Source organism: Amblyraja radiata, unplaced genomic scaffold (assembly GCF_010909765.2).
Source record: "Amblyraja radiata isolate CabotCenter1 unplaced genomic scaffold, sAmbRad1.1.pri S131, whole genome shotgun sequence".
Lineage (NCBI taxonomy): Eukaryota > Metazoa > Chordata > Chondrichthyes > Rajiformes > Rajidae > Amblyraja > Amblyraja radiata.
The window spans coordinates 110,239-131,420 of record NW_022630117.1 but is presented as its reverse complement, the minus strand read 5'-3'; the positions used below and the strand labels follow the sequence as shown (position 1 = coordinate 131,420).

General features: G+C 45.9%; 1 protein-coding gene across 1 annotated transcript in view; it reads right to left on the bottom strand.

Annotated features, from left to right (window-relative positions):
- LOC116969229 (NACHT, LRR and PYD domains-containing protein 3-like) overlaps positions 1-21,182 on the bottom strand; it is a 256,184-nt gene that overhangs the window by 130,187 nt on the left and 104,815 nt on the right. Inside the window, exons 2-10 of the mRNA XM_033016127.1 lie at positions 11,099-11,386; positions 9,510-9,676; positions 7,306-7,477; positions 7,142-7,207; positions 3,825-4,780; positions 3,013-3,341; positions 2,519-2,605; positions 2,193-2,363; positions 1,902-2,069 (exon numbers count right to left, since the gene is read on the bottom strand). Of these exons, the coding sequence (XP_032872018.1) occupies positions 1,902-2,069; positions 2,193-2,363; positions 2,519-2,605; positions 3,013-3,341; positions 3,825-4,780; positions 7,142-7,207; positions 7,306-7,477; positions 9,510-9,676; positions 11,099-11,386 (2,404 nt within the window). The remainder of the gene's footprint in view (positions 1-1,901; positions 2,070-2,192; positions 2,364-2,518; positions 2,606-3,012; positions 3,342-3,824; positions 4,781-7,141; positions 7,208-7,305; positions 7,478-9,509; positions 9,677-11,098; positions 11,387-21,182) is intronic.

Below are 21,182 nucleotides of genomic sequence, written 5' to 3'. Positions count from 1 at the left end.
TGGTCTGCCGTTTAGCAGAGTGAGGTGGTGACAGCTATCGGTGGAGGAAAACAGACAATTCCATTATTTTGATTCATCACAGCTCCTCCAATGTCTTCGATGACGGAGCTCCTGGAAAGGTGTGATGATTCGCAGCTGCTGGATTTGACAAATCATTACCGCAAGAGGCTGGAAGCGGCGACTCAAGAGGCGGTGGAGAATGTCGTCTTCGTTCTAGCATACGAGAGATATTTCAGTGAGCAAGAGTATAAAGTAGGGAGAGGAATGGATGAGTGGGTAACTTCAGCCGATACTCAAATGTTTTCATTCACAAATATTGCGGGCTGAAGGGTCCATTCTTGTGCTGTCCTCGTTGTAATGAGTCGAGTCATATACACGTCAAGGTACAATACATGTTTATTAAAGTCCACTCACTCACACAATTCATCTGCATGGTGTTCCAGTAACTAGCAGCTACTCAAATGACCAATAAACATAATATGTAGGATAGATCATTGTTAACTCGGAGAAGGTAACAACTAAACTAACAGATAGATGTTCATAGCAAAAGGATTTGAGTATAGGAGCAGGGAGGTTCTACTGCAGTTGTACAGGGTCTTGGTGAGACCACACCTGGAGTATTGGGTACAGTTTTGTTCTCCTAATCTGAGGAAAGACATTCTTGCCATAGAGGATTTGAGTATAGGAGCAGGGAGGTTCTACTGCAGTTGTACAGGATCTTGGTGAGACCAAACCTGGAGTATTGCGTACAGTTTTGGTCTCCTAATCTGAGGAAAGACATTCTTGCCATAGAGGATTTCAGTATAGGAGCAGGGAGGTTCTACTTCAGTTGTACAGGGTCTTGATGAGCCCACACCTAGAGTATTGCGTACAGTTTTGCTCTCCTAATCTGAGGAAAGACATTATTGCCATAGAGGGAGTACAGAGAAGGTTCACCAGACTGATTTCTGGGATGTCAGGACTTTCATATGAAGAAAGACTGGATAGACTCGGCTTGTACTCCCTAGAATTTAGAAGATTGAGGGGGGATCTTATAGAATCTTAAGGGGTTGGACAGGCTAGATGCAGGAAGATTGTTCCCGATGTTGGGGAAGTCCAGAACAAGGGGTCACAGTTTAAAGATAAGGGGGAAATCCTTTAGGACCGAGATGAGGAAAATATTTTTCACACAGAGAGTGGTGAATCTGTGGAAATCTCTGCCACAGAAGGTAGTTGAGGCCACACAGTTCATTGGCTATATTTAAGAGGGAGTTAGATGTGGCCCTTGTGGCTAAAGGGATCAGGGGGTATGGAGAGAAAGCACGTATAGGATACTGAGTTGGATGATCAGCCATGATCATATTGAATGGCGGTGCAGGCTCGAAGGGCCGAATGGCCTACTGCTGCACCTATTTTCTATGTTTGGATGGCAGGCAGGCAACACCGGATATCTGGCATCATCATCAGCATCAGCAGCGCTGAGTACCCGGGTCACGTGACAGCGGGCAGGGCCGCCTCTGACGTCACCGCCCGGTAAGCGTCGGGGTTTAAAGGGGGGGGGAGGGAGGAGCGGCCGTTTAAAGGGGAGGGAGTGCGGGGAACCGGCCAACAATATTCCAGTCCCCAGGGCGGTGACGTTTACACCACGAGATGTTCACACGATCACTCTCAGTCCGGGTCTGGTTTCCTGCAGCGACCTCAGATCCTTCTTCCCGGTTGGACCAAACTTATTCCCCAGCAGCCTGAAACATGTGGAGGAATAAAGAGGAAATAAACAGATGAAACAACAGTGTTAATAACAGGGACTGGGGTTAATATTTCAACAACACTTACAGAACAAATCCACAGGAGAAAGAAGCCCGCGGATGGATGGATGGATCCCCTGATATTTGATCACATTAACCATTAACACAAACACTCACCTGATCCACATCAGTCTCGGGAGGGTCGGTATGAGGTCGCGGAGAGCGGGGACACATCGGTCTGTGAGGGAGTTGCTTGTCAGGTTCAGCTCCGTCAGTGAGGTGTTTGTACTGAGAGCGTAGACGAGATCCTCGGCTCCAGAATCTGTGAGACCGACACTGCCCAGCCTGGAGATGAGAGAGAGTGAGGGTGAGGGACACAGAGAGACAGGAGATGGCGCAAATCATATTAATGTTCTGTGTCAGACACCAAGTGAGTGTAAACACAATCTCTCGCAGTCTGGGACTTACCCCAGTCTTTGTATTTTACAGTCCGGGTTCCTCAGAGCCGCAGACACCAGTTTCACTCCGGAATCTCCCAGTTTATTTTCACTCAGCCACAGCACCGTCACCATATGGTTTGTACTGAGGGCGGAGGCGAGATCCTCGGCTCCAGAATCTGTGAGACCGACATATTCCAGCCTGGAGATGAGAGAGAGTGAGGGTGAGGGACACAGAGAGACAGGAGACGGTGCAAATCCCCAGTGTTTATCAGTGACACAATTACTGATCATATTAATGTTCAGTGTCAGACACCCAGTGAGTGTAAACACAATCTCTCATAGTCTGGGACTTACCACAGTGTCTGTATTTTACAGTCCGGGTTCCTCAGAGCTTCAGACACCAGTTTCACTCCGGAATCTCCCAGGTTGTTGCCTCCCAGTCTAAACACAAACAGACAGAGTAAGAAACAAACGGATACAAACCCCGCCCGGTGAGGCTGAGATAGACAACGTCTCCCAAAGGGATATTTCTGGAAACACCTCAGCAAATTATTGAATAAATCTGTGTGGATGTGGGTGTTTGGTGACTTTCGCCATTTATTCTCATTCCCCGACAACCGGGACAAGATTTCTTCTCATTCCCCGTGCAGTGAACGGCGGCAGGGCAGGGCAGGGCAGGCAACAGGCGTGTCCCGGGGGAAGGGGTCGATCACCGTGACCCGGGGGAGCCCAACCACCCCGTGCACAGTGACAGCCGCTCGGCCCCATAGAAGGGATGTTGGACGGACGGAATAACAAAATAGTGGAACAATTTTACAGTTCAGTGTTAGCATCAAACGGACAGTTACCTCAAGTCCTGACACTTGTGCAGAACCGGTCCCAGCCGCTGGAGACCTTCACACTGAATGCGGCAGCTCCCCAGATCGAGGTATTTGATTGTATCACATAGCCTGATGGCATGAGACAGGACCACACAGTCAATCGGGGTCAGTCCCAGTCCACTGAATGAAAGTGTTTCCACAGATCCCAGTGTCTGCTGAGCCAGTGCAGGATTCTGTGACTCAAACAGGTAGTGCATCGTGTTCAGGTGCCTCTGTTTACCAGCTTCACTCTCTGCGTTTCTAGCCCGGCGTTTAACCTCCTCCTTCACCCAGTCACTCACTCGGCAGATTGTTTGATGAGGGAATTTACCCAGAAACTCGTCCAGGATCCAAGCTGTCTGCGGGGAGGAGAGACCAGCGACAAAACGGAGAAATACTTCAAATCGCCCGTCTGTCATGCCATGGGCTTCAATGAGGAGTGTCGTGATATCCCCGCCATCTACAGTCAGGAATTGTGCGAGTGCGGCTACAAACTCTTGGATGGTGAGGTGCGGGAAGGTGTACACCACGCTCCGGGCTGAATTCTCCCTCTCCATAAGTTCCATCAGGAATCCGGACAGGAACTGGGAAGGCTGCAGATTGTATGTGATCAAATCTTCATCTGTGAACACAATGTTCTTCTCAGCCACTCCAGTGAAGGCCATCTGACCAACCCTCAGTAACACCTCACGGAGGTTCTTAATCTCACGGCCGTGGTTTTTCAGGATGTTGTAAATAAAGTAGCAATATAGTTGTGTGATGGTCTTGGGAACTCGCTGCGGGTCCCGGTGTGTTTGTCTGAAGAAGGGGCCCAGTGTCAGGACAAGGATCCAGCAGTAGGAGGGGTTGTAGCTCATGGTGTACAGGATCTCGTTCTCCTTCACATGTTTGAAAACAGCTGCTGCCACCGACTGATCTTCAAAATACCTGGTGAAATATTCCTTCCGTTCCTCACCAACAAATCCCTGGATTTCAGCCCAGACACTGATCTCTGCCTTTTCCAGTAAATGTAACGCAGTGGGGCGGGTGGTCACTAGCACTGAACACCCTGGGAGCAGCTTGTGCTGGATTAAACTGTACACAATGTCAGACACTTCACACTGGGATTCGGGATCTGGACACTGGTGCTTAGGTTCTGTGTCTCTCCGACTGTCAGCAAAATCGATTCTGCCCTTGAATTCATCCAGACCATCGAATATAAACAGCAATCCCTCTGGGTTCATCCAGACCTCCCGCAGCATATTCCCAAAGTAAGGATACTGATCCCGAATCAGTTCCCTCAGGTTTATTCTGTGTTTAATCATGTTCAAATCCCGGAATTTGAAACTGAAGACAAAGTGGAATTGTTGGTATATTTTCCCTGTGGCCCAGTCATTAACAAACTTCTGCACCATTGTTGTTTTTCCGATCCCCGCGACTCCGGACACTGATGCTGAACTCCCCGCGACTCCGGCTACTGATGCTGAACTCCCACGTCGGGATTTACTCCGGGAAAAGCTACTGTGGAACAATTGATCAGTCCTGATTTTTTCCAGTTCTCCCCGGAGATGTTTCTCTTGCCATTCCTCATGGTCCCGACCTCTTGCCAGCAGCTCATGTTCCACCAGTGTCCGATCTCGAACAGTGGAGATGATTGTGAGCTCAGCGTATCGATCAAGCAGCAGGAAATTCTTAACCTTCTCGTTCATCAGGATAGTGTTCACACTCAGTGTTTCAGTCTGTGCTCGCAGAGTCTCCTTGTGTTTCCGTTGAACATCTTGCACGGGAACAGGCAGATAATGGACACAATGTTAGATGGCTCAACTCAAACCCAACAATCATGATTACAAGAATGAGTTCAATGCCCTTCAACTGAATTGACGGATTTCAGTGGAGTGAGGTAAACCTGCTGGGAGAGAGATAGAGAAAGAGAGATAGAGAGAGGGGGGAGGGGGAGGGGGGAGGGGGAGAGAGGGAGGGGGAGAGAGGGAGGGGGAGAGAGGGAGGGGGAGAGAGGGAGGGGGAGTGAGGGAGAGGGAGAGAGAGAGAGGGAGAGAGGGAGGGGAGAGAGAGGGAGGGGAGAGAGAGAGAGGGAGAGAGAGAGAGAGAGAAGGAGAGAGAGAGAGGGAGATGGAGGGAGGGAGGGAGGGGGAGAGAGGGAGAGAGATGGAGAGGGAGAGAGAGGGAGAGGGAGGGAGAGGGAGGGAGAGGGGGAGGGGGATCATCAGTTGAGTGGGGAGGATTGTCGGGTAGACAGTGAAGTCCAGGGAAACGCTGTCCAGGAGCAGGGGAGTGAGAGACAGATCACATTCATTCAGGTTTATGTTCACTCTGGCGGAGGGAACCTCGTGATTCAAGACCATAGACATTGTGGACTTTCAGGAATGTTCTAAGAATCTACATATTTTCAGTATGTCAAGACCCAACCAGGAGTGTGTGGGTTACACAGTGTGTCAGTACCCATCCAGGAGTGTGTGGGGTTACACAGTGTGTCAGTACCCATCCAGGAGTGTGTGGGGTTACACAGTGTGTCAGGGACTCTATCCAGGAGTGTGTGGGGTTACACAGTGTGTCAGGGACTCTAAACCAGGAGTGTGTGGGGTTACACAGTGTGTCAGGGACTCTATCCAGGAGTGTGTGGGGTTACACATTGTGTCAGTACCCATCCAGGAGTGTGTGGGGTTACACAGTGTGTCAGGGACCATCCAGGAGTGTGGGGTTACACAGTGTGTCAGGGCCCATCCAGGAGTGTGTGGGGTTACACAGTGTGTCAGGGCCCATCCAGGAGTGTGTGGGGATACACAGTGTGTCAGGGACCATCCAGGAGTGTGTGGGGATACACAGTGTGTCAGGGACCATCCAGGAGTGTGTGGGGTTACAGTGTGTCAGGGCCCATCCAGGAGTGTGTCAGGGACCCATCCAGGAGTGTGTAGGGTTACACAGTGTGTCAGGGACCCATCCAGGAGTGTGTGGGGATACACAATGTGTCAGGACTCTGCCAGGTGTGTGTGGGGTTACACAGTGTGCCAGGACTCTATCCAGGAGTGGGTGGGGTTACACAGTGTGTCAGGACTCTGCCAGGTGTGTGGGGTTACACAGTGTGCCAGGGACTCTATCCAGGAGTGTGTGGGGTTACACAGTGTGTCAGGGACCATCCAGGAGTGAGTGGGTTACACAGTGTGTCAGGACTCTATCCAGGAGTGTGTGGGGTTACACAGTGTGTCAGGCACCCATCCAGGAGTGTGTGGGGTTACAGTGTGTCAGGACTCTATCCAGGAGTGTGTGGGGTTACACAGTGTGTCAGGACTCTATCCAGGAGTGTGTGGGGTTACACAGTGTGTCAGGGACTATATCCAGGAGTGTGTGGGGTTACACAGTGTGTCAGGGACTCTATCCAGGAGTGTGTGGGGTTACACAGTGTGTCAGGGACTCTATCCAGGAGTGTGTGGGGATACACAGTGTGTCAGGGCCCATCCAGGAGTGTGTGGGGTTACACAGGGTGTCAGGGACCCATCCAGGAGTGTGTGGGGTTACACAGTGTGTCAGGACTCTATCCAGGAGTGTGTGGGATTACACAGTGTGTCAGGACTCTGCCAGGTGTGTGTGAGGCATTACTGCATACACAGTCTCCCCGGGAGAGTACTGGATTTCACAGGTCTGATACACTGCAAAGCCTTGTACAATTAACGCCTGGAGAAGCTGAAATAATGCAGTGTAATGGTTCTAGTGTACGTCAGAGATCAATTGATCTGTGAACAACTATCTGCCTCTTTGGTTATCCTCGTTTTACCTGGCACTAAACATTATTCCCTTATCATGTATATTTACAGTGTAAATGGCTCGATTATAATCACGTATTGTCTTTCTGCTGACTGGGCACAATGCAACTAAAGCTTCTTGCTGTACTTCGGTTCAAGTGACAATACACTAAACAAAGCTAAATTAAACCAGAATTATAATTAATTAATTAACGAGATTAAAACTGACGAAGGAGCAATCCATAGTGAATTCCCATGTCTGTCCCAATAATTCAACCTATGATCTTCCGATTTCCAATTCTGCAAAGCTCTGCACATACAGTTTCAGTGTTACATCAATTCTAACGTAATTGGTGTGAACTGTACATTTCAACACTCACCTTCCATATGAGAGGGTAATTCAGTTAAACCTCCGATGATGTTCATGTATTCTTCGGGATCAGGACCTGTTCAAATCAACGAGCATTCATTAAACCAGACGAATAACATTGTTAACTCCAGTGTTTCAATGTGATATTCAATTCAGTGTGTTGATTTACCGTACCGAGCTCCTGGATTTCTTTCAGTATTTTGTTCAGCTTCGGCAATTCGTTCTGCATTTTCACAAAGGATTCCCACATCACCCGCCGGGCATGGTTACCCTTCTCCATCACCAGACTGAGGAAGAGTATGGAACTGTCTCTGCGGTTTCCCTTTGCCACCAGCTCAGCGACACTCTGTGAAAAACAACAATGAATATATGGAGAAGTGACTGAGACAATGCTGTTCAGTGATGGGATATTCTGGAAGTTTTGAGCAACTAACCGAATGGCCGCTCTGCCGTAACGCCACCTAACCGAAAGGCTGTGTCGCCTACAGGCCAACTAATCGAATGGCCGCTCTGCCGAAACGGCAACAGCTACGTCCGCTGGACTGGAGGGAGGCAGGTTCGACCACCCCGAGCCGCGGAGCTTGAACCGGCCCGTTCGCGGAGCTCGGTTGAGCCGCGGGACTGACCATCGCCCGGTGGGGTAACAACATATCGCCTCAGCGCAGAGGGAGAATGAGGAGGAAAGAGACAGTAACTTTAAGACTTTTGCCTCCATCACAGTGAGGAGATGCCTGGTGAACTCACTGTGGTGGATTTTACTTTGAGTTTATTGTGTCTTTTGTTGTTTATTATTATATGTATGGCTGCAGGCAACGACATTTCGTTCAGACCGAAAGGTTTGAATGGCAAATAAAGGATCTAATCTAATCTAATTGGGGGTTCAGTATTGATGTGGATAGAGAACTGGCTGGCAGACAGGAAGCAAAGAGTAGGAGTAAACGAGTCCTTTTCAGAATGGCAGGCAGTGACTAGTGGGGTACCGCAAGGCTCAGTGCTGGGACCCCAGCTATTTACAATATATATTAATGATTTGGACGAGGGAATTGAATGTAACATCTCCAAGTTTGCGGATGACACGAAGCTGGGGGCAGTGTTAGCTGTGAGGAGGATGCTAGGAGGCTGCAAAGTGACTTGGATAGGTTGGGTGAGTGGGCAAATGCATGGCAGATGCAGTATAATGTGGATAATTGTGAGGTTTCCACTTTGGTAGCAAGAACAGGAAAGTAGACTATTATCTGAATGGTGGCCGATTAGGAAAAGGGGAGATGGGTGTCATGGTACACCAGTCATTGAAAGTTGGCATGCAGGTGCAGCAGGCAGTGAAGAAAGCGAATGGTATGTTAGCATTCATAGCAAAAGGATTTGAGTATAGGAGCAGGGAGGTTCTACTGCAGTTGGTGAGACCACACCTGGAGTATTGCGTACAGTTTTGGTCTCCTAATCTGAGGAAAGACATTCTTGCCATAGAGGGAGTGCAGAGAAGGTTCACCAGACTGATTACTGGGATGGCAGGACTTTCATATGAAGAAAGACTGGATAGACTCGTCCAGAACAAGGGGTCACAGTTTAAGGATAAGGGGGAAGTCGTTTTCACACAGAGAGTGGTGAATCTGCGGAATTATCTGCCACAGAAAGTAGTTGAGGCCAGTTTATTGGCTATATTTAAGAGGGAGTTAGATGTGGCTCTTGTTGCTAAAGGGATCAGGGGGTATGGAGAGAAGGCAGGTACAGGACACCGAGTTGGATGATCAGCCATGATCATATTGAATGGCGGTGCAGGCTCGAAGGGCCGAATGGCCTACTCCTGCACCTATTTTCTATGTTTCTATGTTTGTTTATATTGTAGATTTTAGCAAATGTACTTTTGTTTATTTTATTTGTCAATTGAATGATAAGCGAACAGTTCAATATCTAATAATTCAGCAGGTCAGACAGCATCTGCATAAACAGAGTTATTTTGTGCAGCACATTGTGTGTTTTTGTAAACCAGCAACTGCAGTTCCTTGTGCTGATGCCCAATGTCCTCTGTGGTTTAATGAACTGAACTAAATGTGACCAATGAGACTGATGCCACTTGTGAAGTATTATAGTTTCAGATTCTGGTTTACAAGTTGACTGCCCCCTGACCGTTGTGCTAAGATGCATGTGTAGGAAGAACAGCTGGATCAGAATGGACATTTCTCAGAAATCCCCAGGTCACAGGTTGTATTCCTGATACCAGATCTACAGGACACAAACTGATCAAAGATCAGTGCCTCCATTGCACTGTTCAACCCAGGGAATGCGAGGTGAGTGGGACTGACATTGGTCACTCTTCCCCCCTCGATGCCGTCAGTTCTGTGACAGGAAACAGAAGTCAGCGTGATCCTTCCACTTACCCTGAGTTCTTGTTCACGGAAACATCCCTGCCGTCTCATCATGGAGCCGAGACTTTCAACCCCTTCTTCAATCGCTTGTTTCAGTCTCTCCCGATAGAATTTTGTCAGTTGGAACAATTGGTAGTCGCTCCACTGTGTCAGGAGCTCAAAGTATGTAAGAGTTAGATCTGTGTATTCAAAGAGAGAAACTAAACACCATCTGAATCAGTCCCCTTGGCTCCAGCTACAACAGCAACCCTCATCCTGACTGTTCCTGCCCCTAATTAGAATGATCAAAACAGAATATCAGAATAAGACAATGTGCTGGAGGAACTCAGTGGGTCAACCACCATCTCTGGAGAATATGGATAGGTGACATATGCGGAGAAGGCAGGGATGTGGGGAGAAGGCAGGCACGGGTTCTTGATTGGGGCCGATCAGCCTCTTTTTCTCACAGAGAGTGGTGAGTCTGTTGAATTCTCTGCCTCAGAGAGCGGTGGAGGCCGGTTCTCTGGATGCTTTCAAGAGAGAGCTAGATAGGACTCTTAAAAATAGCGGAGTCCGGGGTTATGGGGAGAAGGCAGGAACAGGGTACTGATTGGGGATGATCAGCCATGATCACAGTGAATGGCGGTGCTAGCTGAAGGGCCGAATGGCCTCCTCCTGCACCTATTGTCTATTGTCTAAAAATACAGCAGACAAATGCACTGATGAAGAGGTGCAGGTGCACTTATCACCTGAGGCAACACTGTGGGTGATGCCAGGTAATCTTCCTAGGATTATCTTCCACAAGCATGAACCACCCAGTTTACTCATGGATAATGGACACACATTGCAATTGCTCTCCTTCAACCTAGTCTGTCCCACCCATCACCATCGCTCCACTCTCTGTGGCCTCATGCTCCCTGGCTTCAATGATACTTTGTCATGTGTACACAAGTTCAGTGACCATCCTCCTATACACGACGATAACACAAGTTCAGTGACCATCCTCTATACACGAGGATCAGGAGAGGAAGTGATACACTATCTATAATATATAATAGATAAATGCACAGTCTTTTACCCAGAGGAGGGGAATCAAGAAACAATGATATAGGTTTCAGATGGGGTCGGGGATTTTATGTTAAAATCGGTACATGGATAGGTTAGGTTTAGAGGGACATGGGCCTTACGCAGGCTTGTGGGACTATAGTAGATCGGCCATGTTGTTTGACGTGTCCAAGGTGGGCCGAAGAACCTTGTTCCATGCCGTGTGCCTCTATGACTCTGACGCACAACTTGGGCCATAATAACTCCAACAGTGCAGACTACACAGAGACCAAACACAAGAGTCGCCACGTTTCATGCACCATCTTATACTCTTCACTTTCTCAGAAAGCCTCTCCCTAGTCACTGCATTAATTCACATCTGAATCTTCAATGAGGATGATTCATCGCCTCTACGATCACTCCCTCTGTCCTTTCAACTACTGCCTGCAGATGTTAACATCCTCTCTTTCTCAGTCTCTTCCCATTTCCCCTCGCCCTAACCTGTTTGGGTTTTTTTCTTCTCTGTCCCTAGTCTTCACCATTCTGCAGCATCCACCCACCCCCCCCATTTCACTCACCTGCTCCTTGGAGGGGACTCGATGATTCCTTGTTTGATGAATCTCGGTCATGATGGATTTCGTCACTTGATTCAGTTCCAGGGGCGTGAACCACGTCTCCTATTCCTCTTTCTCGGGACTGACATTGTTCCCTTTCCCCTTCGGCGGGTTCACATTCCATTGAAGTTCTGCTTTCAATCCTACTTTGCTTTTCTGTCGTTGTTCCTGTGTTCTGACCATCGTTCTTTGATGAGGTGTCTGGCCACAGGAGTCTTTTGAAAATATTGACCACTTGAGTTAATTTCCCACCTGAAAAATAAAAACATTAATTGCAGTTGCAGAGCTATTTCAAATTGAGAAAACCACAGGTTGGGAATAGCCGGTAGCAATCTGAGCTGACATTCTGGGGGAAGTGGAAGTTAATGGTCATCTTAGAAATAGAACAAGCTAAGCCATTTCACCCAACTTAACTAAAATTACCCATCAAATCTAGTCCCATCAATCCACGGCTTGACATTTCATCTCTCTAAACCACTCTGTCCAAATGTATTTTGAGCAAAAGATTTAACAGGAATCCGACGGTTTACTTTTTCACACAAAGGGTGGTGGGTGTATGGAACAAGCTTCCAGAGGAGGTAGTTGAGGCAGGAACTATCCTAACGCTTAAGAAACAGTTAGACAGGTTGATGGATTGAACAGGTTTAGAGGGATATGTGGCAAGGGCGGGCAGGTGAGACTAGTGCAGCTAGGAGGTGTTTTAGCCGTGTGGGCAAGTCGGGCCGAAGTTCCATATACCTACCACTGTGTGAAGATGTTAACCCTCGGGATCCTATTAAATGGTTCCCCTCTCACCTTAAGCCCTTAAGATTCTTATTCTCTGAGGAAAAAATACCTGTGCTCACACCCTATTTATTTACCCCTCGTCCCATGATTTTATACATCTCTAAGATCACTCTTCAATCTAAATATTTCATAATACTTTATTGTCACAAGTACCAAGGTAGAGTGAAACACTTTGTTGTGCACACAGATGGGTAAAATCATACAGCAGACCTCAACTAGGAGGGATAAATAAAGCCAGGATATTCACCATGAATTGCAACGGTCTAGAGACCACTGAGAAACACTGAGAACCCTAAAGTCAGCAGCACACACGAAGACGACATTTGGCATTCTTGACATCAGCTGCAGCACAGAATGCAAGTACAGTGAGGCCTTGTTACCAATTTGTTTAAGTTTAGTTAGAGATACAGCGCGGAAACAGGCCCTTCCTGCCCACCGGGTCCGCGCCTACCAGCGATCCCCGCACATTAACACTATCCTAGAACTGCTAGGGCCGAATTTTACATTTACCAAGTCAATTAATCTACATACATGTACGTCTTTGGAGTCTGGGAGGAAACCGAAGATCCCGGAGAAAACCCACGCAGGCCATGGGGAGAACTTACAACCTCTGTACAGACAGCGCCCGGAGTCAGGATCGAACCCGGGTCTCCGGTGCTGCATTCGCAAGGCTGCGCATAGAAATGAATATTTCAAGTATCAGCAGAGACTGGAGTGATTGAAGTCATCGTCCTTGAATCTGGGCCAGACATGCAGTGATCTAATAGAGGTACAGAATACTATGAGAAAAGTAAGGTCGATGGAAAATATAGTTATAATAATAATAATAATAATAAATTTTATTTGCGGGCACCTTTCAAAGTCTCAAGGACACCTTACAGAGATTAACAAGAGAGAAAAAACATATAGTCGGAGTAAAATAAATAATAAGGACATCACCAATACACAAATTAAAGACAGAAATCGCTCCAAAGACAAAAAATCAAAAACACAATGTGAAGAGAGAGCAGCGGCAGCTAAAGCGCGCCAGCGTTCACTCTCCCTTCCGACAGCCATCTTGGACACAGACTAACATATTAACTTACACACAAAAAAAATCATCCCCCCACAATGATTGCCACTGTGGGGGAAGGCACAATGTCCAGTCCCCATCTCCAGTTCTCCCAAAGTCAGGCCTATTGAGGCCACCGCTATAGTTCTCTCCATAGTAGATGTGGTTAACACCAGGGGGCATGGATTTAATGTGGGGACCATGAGATTTAGAGGATGATCTTTCAGGAAGAATCTTTCAGCAGTGATGGCTGCAGTCTGGGACCCACTGCCTGAGGTGGTGTTGGAGGCAGGCACTCTGTCACAACATTGTAGGAGCACCTGGATGTCCATAATAAAAATAATAATTTGTTTATAGGGACAGTGCATATTAATGAACATTTGCATGTAAATATGCGAGATTGTAGCCAATCAGTAGCTAATTTCCGTCTCTAGTCCCAGGCAAAGGTAGGTGAAGTGTCTTGCCCAAGGACACAACGACAGTACACACTCCAAGCAGGATTCGAACCGGCCACCCTCAGGTTGCCAGCCGAACACTTAGCCCATTGTGCCATCTGTCATCCATTCGAACTATAAGTTGATAGTAGACGCCAGACCAAGTGCTCAGAAATGGGATTAGTGTAGAGATATTGACAGGAGGGATACGGGTCAAAGGCTCATTTCTGCGCACTGAATCTGATTCTGGACTGATATTCTTTTTTTTAATTTTAATTTTTTTATTTTATTTTTATTAGCAGTACAGTAAATTACATTAATACACATCACATAAATCTTATTACATTTTGTTGTACCACTTCGTTTTTTGAGCTTTAAAAAAGATAGAAATAAAAGAAGTAAGGAAAATAAGCAAGAATCGCGAGGGTGCAGGAAAGTGTTGGGAGAAGAAAGCCCCTTAGGGAAGAAATTAGAGAAGGAAGTAAAGAAAGGAAATAAGCCCCTAGAAAGAAAAGAAAAAAAGAAGAAAGGAAAAACAATTGCTCTATTATAACACAAAACTCTGCAAAAAAGGATATACCAACCGTGTTTTTATTTTAAAAATATTTTATACCCCCCGTTACCAGATCCTGGTACCATTTATATTTTAACTTACTATTGCACCTTATGCTTGTAATAGTTCCGTAAATGCAGACCACGTCTTTTGGAAGTGGTCTGCTTTGCCTGCTAGGAGGAGTCTCATCTCTTCCAAGTGTAGTGTTACGAACACGTTTGAAATCCACATTTTTATTGTTGGTATTGGAGCATTTTTCCAAAATTTGAGTATAAGCTTTTTTCCCATTATTAGCCCATAATTAAGTAAGTTCTTTTGAAACACATTTAATTCGGGGTTACCTTCCGATATTCCAAAAATGATCCATTCTGCTTTTGGTACAAGTTTTATTTTAAATAATTTTGTGAAGATTTCAAATATTTCGTTCCAGAATTTTTGAATTTTTATACAGAAAACAAAAGAGTGCGCTATGTTAGCTTCTTGTGACTGACATTTATCGCAAATGGGTGAGACATTGGGGAAAAGTTTATTTATTTTAGTTTCTGAATAATATAGTCTATGTAATGTTTTATATTGGATTAGAGTATGTCGTACGTTGATCGAGCATTTATGCACATATAGTAAGTGTTTATCCCAGCTCTCTTTTGAAATTTTTATAGTTAGTTCTTGTTCCCAGTCTCTTCTAATACCATCGGTTGTAGGTATTTCTATATTCAAAATAGTATTATATAAGTATGATATTAGATTTGCTGATTCATCCTTTGTCTTCATGGCTTCATCCAATAAATCTGGGGGCATGTTATGATACTCTTTTTTGTATTTTTTCAGATAGTCACGGATTTGAAGATATTTGAAATATTGATTATTTTTCAACTTATATTTCAGTTGTAATTGTTGAAATTATAATTATTTTCCTAATTCATACAAGTCTCCGAGCGTTTTGATTCCCGTTCTTTCCCATTGTGTAAATGATTTATCTATAATTGAGGGTTTAAACGAGGGCTTATTGACTATTGGCATTAAAAGAGATAGATTTCTTAATTTTAAGTTCTGTTTTATTTGTTTCCAAGTTCTAATTGTACTATGTATCATTGGATTTTTATTATAATTTTTGTTATTCAAATTCATTGGTGAGAGGAGAGTCGCTCCTGTATTACACGGAGCGCAGTCCTCTCTCTCCATTACAATCCAGTCCACCTGCTGGGCAGAGTTGTCCAGCAGGTGAATCATATTTTTAATATTTACTGCCCAATTATAGTACATAAAGTTAGGGAGCGCTAGACCACCCATCTCTTTTGGTTTACTAAGATGTGCTCTTTGTATTCTGTGGGATTTGTAATCCCATATAAAATTTGTAATGTCTGAGTCTAGTTTTTTGAAAAACTTTTTTGGAAGATATATTGGAATTGATTGAAATAAATATAGGATTTGTGGTAAAAAGATCATTTTTATAGCATTTATTCGACCTATTAAAGACATCGGAAGCGTTTTCCAGAATTTAATTAGATTATTTAATTTCTTAAGTAAGATTCAGATTCAGATTCAGATTCAATTTTAATTGTCATTGTCAGTGTACAGTACAGAGACAACGAAATGCATTTAGCATCTCCCTGGAAGAGCGACATAGCAAATGATTTAAATAAATAATAATAAGTGATAATAAGTGTCCGGGGGGTGGGGGGCTGACTGGCAGTCACCGAGGTACGTTGTTGAGTAGAGTGACAGCCGCCGGGAAGAAGCTGTTCCTGGACCTGCTGGTTCGGCAACGGAGAGACCTGTAGCGCCTCCCGGATGGTAGGAGGGTAAACAGTCCATGGTTGGGGTGAGAGCAGTCCTTGGCGATGCTGAGCGCCCTCCGCAGATAACGCTTGCTTTGGACAGACTCAATGGAGGGGAGCGAGGAACCGGTGATGCGTTGGGCAATTTTCACCACCCTCTGCAATGCCTTCCGGTCGGAGACAGAGCAGTTGCCATACCATACTGTGATGCAGTTGGTAAGGATGCTCTCGATGGTGCAGCGGTAGAAGTTCACCAGGATCTGAGGAGACAGATGGACCTTCTTCAGTCTCCTCAGGAAGAAGAGACGCTGGTGAGCCTTCTTGATCAGAGTTGAGGTATTGTGGGTCCAAGAGAGGTCATCGGAGATGTTGACTCCCAGGAACCTGAAGCTAGAAACACGTTCCACCTCCGTCCCGTTAATGTGGATGGGGGTGTGCGTGCCGCCCCTGGACTTCCTGAAGTCTACAATGAGCTCCTTGGTCTTCTTGGAGTTAAGGGCCAGGTTGTTGTCAGCGCACCATGCTGCTAAGTGCTGGACCTCCTCCCTGTAGGCCGACTCATCGTTGTTGCTGATGAGGCCAATCACCGTTGTATCATCTGCATACTTGATGATGGTGTTAGTACCATGTACAGGTGTGCAGTCATAGGTGAAGAGGGAGTAGAGGAGGGGGCTCAGCACACAGCCCTGTGGAACGCCGGTGTTCAGGGTGAGGGTTGAAGAGGTGTGCTTGTCTAACCTAACAGACTGGGGTCTGTTGGTTAGAAAGTCCAGTATCCAGTTGCAGAGGGAGGGGTCGATGCCCAGGTTACCGAGTTTGGTGATCAGTTTTGATGGTATAATGGTGTTGAATGCTGAGCTGTAATCGATGAACAGCATTCTTACGTAAGTGTCTCTGTTGTCGAGGTGGGAGAGGGCGGAGTGAAGTGCCGTTGAGATGGCATCCTCCGTACTCCTGTTCTTGCGGTAGGCAAACTGATAGGGATCCAGTGTGGGGGGTAGGCAGCTTTTGAGGTGTGCCAGGACCAGCCTCTCGAAGCACTTGGTGATGACGGGGGTAAGTGCAACTGGGCGGAAGTCGTTGAGGCTTGCCGCAGTGGAGTGTTTTGGCACTGGCACGATGGAGGTGGATTTAAGGCACGTGGGGACAACTGCTTGGGCAAGTGACAGGTTGAAGATGTCAGTCCAGACGTCTGTCAGCTGCGCAGCACAGGCCCTGAGCACGCGCCCGGGGATGCCGTCAGGGCCAGCAGCTTTACGTGCATTAGTCCTACTCAGTGCCACGAATACGTCGTAGGGGGTGAGTGTGAGGGGTTGGTGATCGGCAGGTAGCACAGCCTTGATGGCTGTCTCTAGATTGTCCCTGTCGAAGCGGCCATAGAAGTGGTTAAGCTCCTCAAGGAAGGAGGCGTCGCTGGATGTGGGGGTGGTGTTGGAGGGTCTGTAGTCCGTGATGGCCTGGATGCCTTGCCACATGCGTCGGGGGTCGGAGTTGTTGTTGAAGTGCTCCTCAATCCTGAGCTTATGGCAGTGCTTGGCCTTCTTGATGCCCCTCTTCAGGTTAGCCCTGGCTGAACTGTAGGCTCGAGCATCGCCTGACCTGAAAGCGGTGTCCCGTGCTTTCAGCAGTAGCCTGACCTCGCTGTTCATCCATGGCTTCTGATTCGGGAATATGGTCACCTGTTTGAGGGAGGTGACACTATTGATGGTGGAGTTTATAAAGTCCAGAACAGAGGATGTGTAGGAATCAATGTCCGTGTGGGAGTCAAGGGTGGCCTGGGCTGCAAACGCCTTCCAGTCAGTGTTTCCAAAACACTGCTGAAGTGTGAAGTCCGCTTCCTCTGACCAGACTTTAACTGTCCTCACAGTTGGTTTAACCCGTCTGATGAGTGGGGAGTACTTAGGGAGCAGGAACAATGAGACGTGATCAGACTGACCAAGGTGGGGGAGGGGGATGGCTTTGTAAGCTTCAGCCATGTTGGTGTAGACTTTGTCCAGTGTCTTGTCTACTCTAGTGGGGAAGGAGACATGTTGGTGGAATTTGGGGAGTACAGTCTTCAGGTTAGAGTGATTGAAGTCACCCGCAACAATGAAGGCTGCCTCGGGGTTGTGCGTCTGTTGATTGCTAATGGCAGTATGCAGCTCTTTCATTGCAAGCTTGGCATTAGCATCAGGAGGGATATAGGCTGCATAGGGGCTATAATTGGCATTAAACATACCGTGATAATTTCTAGTGATTTCAATTCCCAAATATTTAAATTTTTCTGTGGCTATTTTAAAGGGGAATTTCAAGAGATGTGTTGAGTGTTTCGGTTTTATCGACATAATTTCACTTTTGTTCCAGTTTATTCTGTATCCTGAGAAAGATCCAAAGACCTCAATTAGATTCAATATGTTTGGAATACTGATTTGGGGTTTTGTGATATACAGTAATACATCGTCTGCGTATAAGGATATTTTGTTATTTGAATATTTTGTATTATAACCGTAAATATCCGGGTGTGTTCTAATATTTTCAGCTAAAGGTTCAATTACCAGAGCCAAAAACAGCGGTGATAATGAACATCCTTGTCTATTGCCCCTTGTTAATTGGAATTTCGTAGATAGTATATTATTAGTTAATATTCTAGCCGTGGGTTTATTATATAATAATTTTATCCATGCGATGAAGTTCTCTCCCATTTGAAATTTTTGCAATACTTTAATCATATAATCCCATACTACTTGATCAAACGCTTTTTCTGCACCCAATGAAATGAGAGATAACTCTTGTTCTTGAGGTTTGTGAGAGTGCATTATGTTAAACAGACGTCTCAGGTTATTAAATGAATGTCTCTTAGGTATAAATCCCGTTTGATCCTTATTTATTAATTTACTGACATATTGACTTAGTCTTCTAGCTAGTGTTTTCGCTAATCATTTTTGATCCGTATTTAACAAAGCAATAGCTCTATATGAGCCTGGTTCTTCTATGTATTTATCTTTTTTAAGTATTAATGTGATCGTTGATTCTGCTAGTGTTTCAGGTAAGGTTTGTTCTTTTAAAGCGTGTGTATACATTCTCTGTAGACATGGGGTCACTATGTCGTAAAAACATTTATAAAATTCATTACTGAATCCGTCTGGTCCTGGTGTTTTTCCATTCTTAAGTGTGTTTATTGTGTCTTCTATTTCCTTAGCTGTAATTTGTGCTCCCAGTTCCTCTTGTTCCTTCAATTCTAGTTTTGGAAGGTTACAATCGTCCAAAAATTCTGAAACTTTATTATTGTCTATTAGCGTTTTCGATGTGTATAAATTCTTATAATATTGAGCAAATCTTTGTTAATAATTCCCCTCTGATATTCTGACTTAACTTTGGCGGCAACTCAGATCATATGTTTCCAGAAAGAGTGCTGATTTATCGGACAATTCCTGCATCCGCCCACCTGTGACGGTGATGTCCCTGTAGATGTCAACTCTCTGGGCTCAGCCCCTTCCCTATTCCCACTTCCGTGTGAACCTCATTTCTTGCATCAGGTGTACACCCACTGTCAGAGCATCATATATATGTCACAGAAGGTTCACAAACCTGTTTGTTTCTTTGATGTAGAGGCCACTGAATCACCTTCCCAGTTACCACCTTCAGCCATGATGTCGACAGGCGTTCACAAACTCTGTAGCTCTGGAATAAACAATATTATGCTTTTGATGTCTTTTAATTTTAGTGTGTTTTTTATAGTCCTTCGTTTTACGGTTTTTAATGGTTTTTAATTGTTTGTAATAGCTTTTTGTTCATGATTTCTCATGTACAGCACTTTGTGGCAACTGTAGTTGTTTAAAGTGCTTTATAAATAAAGTTATTATTATTATTATTAATATTAACAGAACCATCAGGTGACAATTGAATGTGAAGGAAAACATTGCCTTGTGAACCAACAAACAGCATTACAGTGCAGCGGAGATGTGGAAAACACCCCATCCAAACAAGATGGTAAACCCCTGCAAATTAACAAACAAGAAAAGTAGACCACCAAGCTCTTCATGTCTGCCCTGTCATCCATAAGACTGTCTGATCTATCCAAGGCAGCAATTCATCATTTGTGCCAGATCCCTGCAGCTTTCAAACACCCTGATCACCGTATCACTATTCCAGACCAAACACGGCCAATCCCCAACATCCACATCTCACCTGTTTGGAGGCTTCAACTCACAGAGAAAGAGGAAAAATACCCACTGATGGGGAATTACTATCACACTCTGCTGGCCCTATTCTTCCCACAACCCTGCCATCCAGGACAAAAACTTCCACACCACCATGTTACCCATTGCCAAATTCCCCACTAGCTGGACCGGGAATTAAACCATTTCATGGGCCAACCGCAAACATCCCAACTCTGTAATCCCCACTGCTCCCATGCACATTCCACCACATCCCTGGAGTTCCCATTCCAGAATAGAAGGATTCTATCCCAGGCCTGGACTCTGCAGGGTCTCCATGATGTCAGATGATGTCTGCAGTACCATCACCAGTCCCACTTCACAGGAGAATCATCCATCTCATCTCTACAGGATGCTGCCCAAACCCGCCCAAAGGTTCATCGGACGGCGTTACCGGTTGAGAGCTGGGGACGTCAGGCGCGAGGAATGGCCCACAGGCGCGAGGAAGGTGCCCACAGCACCTTCAAGTTAGACGGAGTCGCCCCACGGGACACAAAGATGGGTGAGGAGAGGGAGGTCAGTTCACATGAAATGCACCAGTACATCGAGCTCGAGGGTGGACCGGATTTGGACGTTGAAAATGGCAATGCCTGTAGGTGTAATATGTGCTAAAAGAATTTCACTGTGCTGTTGCATATTGAACTACTTAACTGTTGACCAAACATCTGTTCCTGTCAGCACTCTCCAACTGATTCATCCTCAACAAACAGGGATTATCCTTTGCTATCTTGCGGACATTCTCTATTATCATAGCTGAAAGATACAATTCTGCATTAAATGGTACTACTTCTGGTCCTGAACGATCCCAGCTGTGGACAGGTGATCTCTCCCTACCTTTAAACAACATCTAGCATCTAAAGCAAACTTATTTAGTTATCTTATGGCTGTGTGTGATCTGGCCAAGTGCAAATGACTAGCATTTGTTACCAGTGTAATAAAGACAATGTGTATTTACTTGTATTTAAGAAGGAACTGCAGATGCTTGAAAATCGAAGGTACACAAAAAAGCTGGAGAAACTGAGCGGGTGCAGCAGCATCTATGGAGCGAAGGAAATAGGCAAAGTTTCGGGCCGAAACCCTTCTTCAGACTGATGGGGGGTGGGGGGGCGGGGAGAAGGAGGAGGAGCCCGAAGGCTGGGGGATGGGAGGAGACAGCAGGAGGGCTGATAAAGGAGAGGAGACAGCAAGGACTAACAAAATTGGGAGAAGTCAATGTTCATACCCCCAGGATGAAGACTCTCCAAGTGGAA